Genomic DNA, 7,500 nt, shown 5'->3' with positions numbered 1-7,500 from the left:
ATCATATTAAACATAACAAATATGGGCGTTGGAGTTGACAAATTTATGATTAAAATTCTAACTAATAGTTACAAGCAATGGTAAATAAGTGAAATAACAGGTTCAATTGAACCAGAAATTAAACAAATGTGCACTGGTGAAACATGAGAAGAAATAGCACCCATTAGTTCCTACTTCCTCTAACAGCAAATGGACATTTGTACTAAATAACAGTGGTGTAGCTAGAGTGTGTGCCACCAGGGGTGGCCCTTCAGTTTGCTTCCCCCACAAAAGATACAAATTGCACAGTGACTATATTGATTATTGCATTTAATGGTGGGTAGTATTCATGTCCTGATATTAAAACCAGTATTACTTAATTTCAATACAGCGTATAAAGGCTTATAGCCTACAGCAGACCCAAAAGCAGTGCCACCTGGGAAGGACTGCCCCCTCTGCTCCACTCCAGCTATGCTAGTGCTCAATAGCTATATTGATAAATCTTACCTGCTTATATTTAGCTTTGAAAACAATGCCATGTGCTCCTTCTCCGATGTTTCCAAGAATGGTATACTGTTCCATTGTGTGTGTGACATCTGAACCATGAAAAGAAATCTAATTCTTCCAGTATTAAAGTTTCAATAATAATAAATTGCTGAAACAAACTAACTATAAATGAGTACAAGAAGTTATATTTGATTGTTATGTTAAAAACTGAGTTAACTGTTACAAATTATGAAAATTACTCCTTTTCTAATTGCTTGTTTATACTGTCACATCTGTTCATCAAAATTGTTAGATAAGTTATATGGCATTGGATAATGCAAATAGTTTGTAGCTGCATGCTCCCCTGAAAACTAACTAATCAGCTTTGAGTTAACCCACCTTTTTTTTTTAATTATGTAAATAGAATAATGTACTTTCACCATCTGTGGCATTATTGGGACCCCATAAATCCATGATTTTTAACTTTCATTATATCTTAAATATCTATTTAGAATCATCATCATCGTCATCATTGTTTAACGTCTGCTTTCCATGCTGGCATGGTTGGACGGTTTGACTGAGGGCCGGTGAGCCAGAAGGCTGCACCAGGCTCCAATCCAATCTGGCAATTCTTCTACAGCTGGATGCTCTTCCTAACGCCAACCACTCCGAGAGTGTAGTGGGTGCTTTTTACATGCCACCAGCATGAGGGCCAGTCAGGCGGTACTGGCATTGACCATGCTCGAATGGTGCTTTTTACGTGCCACCAGCATGAGTGACAATCAGGCAGTACTGTCATCAGCCACAACAACAACTTCACTTGCCTCAACAGGTCTTTGCAAGTGCTGTTTATTGCCCAATGATTGAAGGATACTCTTAAATGGGCTGGTTATGCTGCACTGGCATAGGCCACAGTTACAGTCTCACTTGGCTTGCCGGGTCTTCTCAAGCACAGCATATCTCCAAAGGTCTTGGTCACCTGTCATTGCCTCAGTGAGGCCCAACGTTCAAGGGGCATGCATTAAAAAAGTTTGTGAAGATAACATAGTAGTTGGGTAATTTTTTCTTCTTTCACTTATTAGTTTGTGAAGATAACATAGTAGTTAGATAATTTTTTCTTTCACTTATATATTTATTTATTTATGTTATCTAATTTGAATTCTACTAGATAAACAATATAAAATATTTTTTGTCATTTCTCTATTTTATCATAAACATTTGTACAGTGAAACCTATCAATCATCATCATCATCATCATCGTTTAACGTCCGCTTTCCATGCTAGCATGGGTTGGACGATTTGACTGAGGACTGGTGAAACCGGATGGCAACACCAGGCTCCAATCTAATTTGGCAGAGTTTCTACAGCTGGATGCCCTTCCTAACGCCAACCACTCAGAGAGTGTAGTGGGTGCTTTTTCGTGTCACCCGCACGAAAATGGCCACGCTCGAAATGGTGTCTTTTATGTGCCACCCGCACAAGAGCCAGTCCAGGGGCACTGGCAACGATCTCGCTCGAAAACCCTACAAGGCCAGTCAGGCGGTACTGGCAACGGTCACGCTCAGGATGGTACATCTTATGTGCCACCCGCACAAGAGCCAGTCCAGGGGCCCTGGCACGATCTCACTTGGCTTGCTGGGTCTTCTCACGCACAGCACATTTCCAAAGGTCTCGGTCAGTAGTCATCACCTCGGTGAGGCCCAATGTTCGAAGGTCTTGCCTCACCACCTCAGCCCAGGTCTTCCTGGGCCTACCTCTTCCACGGGTTCCCTCAACTGTCAGGGAGTGGCACCTTTTCATACAGCTATCCTCATTCATTCTCACTACATGTCCAAACCAGCGCAATCGTCTCTCTTGCACACCACTACTGATGCTTCTTATGTTCAGCTTTTCTCTCAAGATACTTACACTCTGACGGGTATGCACATTTACATTACACATCCAGCGGAGCATACTGGCTTCAATATTAGAAATAAAATGAGAAACAAAACATTATAAGCAAGAAGTAAAATATTATGGCTACAAAACATTATTTTACAAGTTTGTCAGAGAAGAGACTGTGCACATAACTTTTGCAGGATATTCCAGTTTGGAAATATGTGGCTGATGTTCAGCCTGTCTGTTAATGTATTTTTCATCTTTTATTCTTCACTTGTTTCCGTAATAGAGACAAAGAGAATTCTGTCATGTATAGAGTATCAGAGGTGAGACACAATATAACAAGAATAGAAAAGACAAGTATGCACTGGTGGAAAATGTATTACTAGCTAATTTAGAAGACAAAAAATTGAAACAGCATATCCTAATTTCGTTGATGTAGCATTTTGGTGAGGGAATAATTACCTATCAACCAAATGACTATCTTTTGAATATAGTCCAGAACAAGTCTTCAAACTGACAAATTCCAGGCTCCACCAAAAAAAAAAAAAAAAAAAGGTAAATTTTACCCCACTCTTTCTTTATGAATAAGAAACGAAAACAATTTTCTTCTTCATATAATTTTATATATTATTGTGTCTAGGGAGAGTCATTCTCTTTTAGTGCCTTATCATTTAACACACACACCGGTTCGATTTCCACTCATTTACTTATTTATTTTTTCTAAAATTCTCGTTGCGTCTTGCAACCTTTTCAATAGTCCGTTATCACAGCTGCGTTCTTTCATATCTTTCTTTATCATGGCTTTGGACAAGTTTTAAAAACTATCTAAATTTATTTGAATATTGCTATTTGCCTGGCCTCACATCATACATACACTCTATTAGAGACACTGGTCTAGAATGTCGATGTGTTTAGCAACAGCCCTGCCTCATGGATGTGAACAGTACTCTAATGTGAGTATTAGTTCAGCTTTGAAGAGGGCCAGCTGCTGATTAGGGTCGAATTTTGGGGAAAAAATGGAATTATAAGAAAATTTTACCTGTCGTTATGGGGATATGAACTTAGGGTAATTTTTTTGAAAGTTTAGAAGAGCTAACGACAATTTCGCTGTAAACAATTTAAATTTAATCTCAGATAAACGCATCGGTTCGTGTTGTAAAATAGAAGATTAAATATTTTAGAAGTAGTGCATTTATTAAAATTATTTGCCTAATCAGGTAAGATAGACAACTAAAGGTCTTATATTATTTACCAGAGAAACAAAATTAAATGTGGTATTTTCAACGTTTTAACTGGCATTAACGACATAAAGAGTAACGGGTTCGATCGGGAATCAGAATCTTGATTATGTTAGATAAACAGGTGTTTATCTAACATAATAAAGCGCTCGAGATACCCTGCTATTTAATTGCATTTATTAGAAACTTTAATACTTATAAGTGAATTAATTTCAAATGCTGCCAATTATTTTAAACAGCGTTCGAAATTAGTTCATATTAAAGAATACACTTACCTACTCTTTCTCACTACCAAAATTGCCCTGAGTGTATTGTGAATCAATTACTCGACAAAAGCTTATGTTGAAAAAGTAACTAAAAATGTTCAGTTGTGCTGCTTTTATACAAAAACATAAGTATAGTTATTTAGGAAATCCAAGGAATATCAATAGCTGGAACAATTTTATTCACCCTTTAATTCAAATCAAATCGTTTTAACGTAGGCGAATCAAAGTAAATTGTATGTCAAATATTCCTTATTCAATGTTTATAATTAGTTCGTTGCTAAGGGCACCGCCATTATTGTAATCATAACAATATTTCTCTCGTTTCTTTACGAGAACAGTATTAATTTAGCTACATTTCTATCTGTATATTGTAGTTTTCATATTCTATTTTTATTTTATTTATTTATTAGCGATAAAGACGAACCATCGCCTATTTATTTTTGCGGGGATGATCATTTGAAAATTAATTTTCAATTTACGAATACATATACACAATAGTTGAAAATATGGCGGAGTTTTGGAAACGTTGTCGGTCAAAGTCCTGTATTTCATGGGAAAGGAAGAGTAGTTTTCTCTTCATTTTTAGAATTCCCGTATTTCATGCAACAGAACATACGATTCTTGGGACTTCGATTAGATAGCTAAGCCTAAACTTCGCTGAAAGCATTTCTTGATTTCATTTGAATTTATGTTGTGAAGGTTAAGGAGAATTAATCGAATTTTCTTTGATATGAACATGTATTATTATTTATTTTTGTTAATCTTTCGTAATTGTTACAACAGAAATATTTTCACCCTCTTAATATTACATATATTTTTTTCCTTTTTCAAAGTCAGGGAGGACTCTATACTCGGTCACTTGACTTACTAGAAACAACAGCCAAATCTCCCTACCATCTTGAAAGCAGCAGGGACATAGTAGATATGTTTTTCTACTACAGACACAAGGCCTGAAAATACAATCCAAGATACACCATATTCGAAAAAAGAAAGGGATGGTCATGACTGGAACGTCTTTCACCATATATTCACTGAAATAGGACAGTCCTCTTGTTAAACAAAAACATGCTTTTTTTAATAGGCGTGGCTTAATTTGTTTTTGTCCATTGCATTCCACTTCAGCGAATATTTTGTTCGCTGCTTCGCTGCTGACAAGCAATTACTAACAGGCCATGGGTAAAAGACGAAGCCTCCGTCAGTGGTTCTCAAACGGCATCCATATAAGATAGATAGATAGAGAGAGAGACAGACGCTCCGGCCAGTCATGGTATTAGCTGTCAGTAGCCAAAGAATCGACAGGCCAGCAACAAGCAGGCAGGCAGACAGATACTTCACTAGCAGTGAGCACTTTCACTTCTGACAGCTAATAGCATGATAGTGCCGATTTTGTTGTTAAAATTTACGTGTAATAAAATTGGTTATACTTCTCCAATTCCAATCCACAAAATATTTCAACAATTTTTCTATGCAATTCCAAATAATATTCGATTATAAAAATATAATAGAATTTTATTTAAACATCGAATGGTTATGGGGGTCCTGCAGAGTAAAATAGAAATCAAAGGGGTCCATAGGCAAAAAAAAAAAAAAAGGTTGAGAAGCACTGCGCTACATGGTCGCTCGTTAAACTAGAAGTAGCGAACAAACCTTCCTCAAATAACGCCCCACCTTCTCATAAACAAGGGATATGCGTTCAGCTTATTTACGTACAAAAAATTGTTTCACTTTAATTTAATATAAAATCTGTCAATTTCGCAAAAGCCTTCACTTCTGTTCAGTATTGGAGTTGAAAATTACAACATACATACGTACGTATGTATATATGTGTCTATTCAGTTTTATTTCAAGATTTCTTGCCAATAGAGAAAGAGTCGGTTTCTAACCTAGATCCAAGGCTCCTTCATTGGAATTTCAACATCACCAACAGGGTATTTTTGTTTGTATGTGCGCAGATTTGTATATTTTGTTTTATGTATGTATTCTCATGGATATAGTTTGCATATCTAAACACGATCATATATATTTAAATGATAAAATTCTGGCAAGTTTTACTGATTTTTACAGTTCCAGCGATGGATTTGATCTGTAGTCTTCAAATTAGCTTTCTCCTTTTTGGTTTTGAGAAGCCTAATTTCTCAAGATTGGTATTTAGGCAGTGTGTTACATATCCCAGTACTCCAATAATTACAGGTATAAACCTGAAACTTGTAATCTGGGTAGAGTAACTGCAGATTTCTCGGTTGTTCGGTGTAGGTATTCTCTTTTTCACTGATCTTCATTCAGCTTTATGTTAACTTCTGCTGGGCAGCTAATTTCCACAGCTGTACTCTACCCCAAATCATTATATCAGGTTTTCACTGGGACATTCCACCAGTACTCCTCTTTATTATGAGTGGCTCTGGCTTCTACCATACTGTGGGTTCTTATTTCTGTGTCTTCGGGGTTATCCTGATGGATTTCATTAAGTTACCCTTCTGATGGATTTCATCAAGTCTCATTGGTAGATGACACCATGATGACATTTTCAAACAACTGCTTATGATGTGGGTGATATTTTCAGTGTTAACTCCACAAAGTCTGCATCAGTTTATGTATGTATGAAATAATGAGGGGTGAGGGGACAATGAGGAGTTTTTATTGCATTTTTGACTTTGAGACAAAATATATTTCTTACAAATGACCTTCTCCAAATGCAAAATGCATTAAAAACATAACATGATTTGATTACTATTTCAGAAAATTATTGCCGTTCTCTTTGAGCATATAAAAGACAAATTTAGCTGGGCAAAATGAGTAAGCCAAGATAAGGTAATATGTTTTGGACTCTCTCAACTTCAACAACAGTAACTATGCTGACCAAGTTTTACTCTTAAAGATGATACAACAGTACAAAATGATGATGCCATACTTGCAATGTAATGATTTCAAACAGGTAGGGAGAAAATAACAAGAAATCAGAGATTACTCATTTTACCCTGGTTACTAATTTCCACCCACTCCCTATGAGAGGGGTGAAATTAGGTTGACAAGCATATATATATATATATGTGCTTGTCAACCTTCCCACACTGTGTTGGAATTTCCAGCTGTCACTATCCACTCATTTTGCTGAAAATACTTGCATTTAGAAATTCTCCCATATTTGTGATGTTTTGTTGACTTTTGCCATTCCACTTGTAGAACAGCACCTGTGACACTTCACAATCTTTGATTTGGACTCTCTTCTGCTCATTCCAAAGTATATGAGAGAAGGCTTTTTTTAAAACATATTATCAATCATGTTTAGTGCTAAAACACTCACTAAAAGTGAATTTCTGAGGAATATATGGTTTCTTAACGTAAGAGAAAGTTTAGTTTTGCCAGGTATTTTTCTAATGCAGTGATTTTTTTGAGTTAATATAGTTTTCAAAATACTTTTTTCTTGTTTTTTTCTCTAGCATGTTGCTTATAAGCTTATAAGAATAGGATGTTTTATTAGTCCTTAATGTTTTTAATTAGTTCTCAAACCTTGAATAATTTATATATTTCATTTTATTTAATGCCTGACTCTAAAAGGATCCTTTTTATTCCATTATTTCAGGGCTTGTATTGGTAGTGTTATAGTTATTTTATAGTTTGACTTAAATAAATCTAATCCTTGTTCCATTAAT

The 7,500-nt window shown here is 35.9% G+C and overlaps 1 protein-coding gene across 8 annotated transcripts in view; it reads right to left on the bottom strand.

The window, feature by feature from the left end:
- Window positions 1-7,500, bottom strand: part of LOC106883147 (cyclin-dependent kinase 20) — a 55,783-nt gene that overhangs the window by 34,326 nt on the left and 13,957 nt on the right. For 2 of the 8 annotated variants that reach the window (XM_014934046.3, XM_014934050.3), the window contains exons 1-2: window positions 3,860-4,685; window positions 487-575 (exon numbers count right to left, since the gene is read on the bottom strand). In XM_014934046.3, coding sequence (XP_014789532.1) covers window positions 487-561 — 75 coding nt within the window. In that variant the 5' untranslated portion in view covers window positions 562-575; window positions 3,860-4,685. Of the gene's footprint in view, window positions 1-486; window positions 635-3,859; window positions 4,686-7,500 lie in introns of those variants that run through there. The other 6 variants (XM_014934048.3, XM_089350996.1, XM_014934049.3 and 3 more) reach the window with 5 other exon arrangements.

The sequence above is a fragment of the Octopus bimaculoides genome, chromosome 4 (genome assembly GCF_046866305.1).
Source record: "Octopus bimaculoides isolate indiv1 chromosome 4, ASM4686630v1, whole genome shotgun sequence".
Lineage (NCBI taxonomy): Eukaryota > Metazoa > Mollusca > Cephalopoda > Octopoda > Octopodidae > Octopus > Octopus bimaculoides.
The sequence above is the reverse complement of the archived record's forward strand: the minus strand, read 5'-3'. Positions and strand labels throughout refer to the sequence as shown.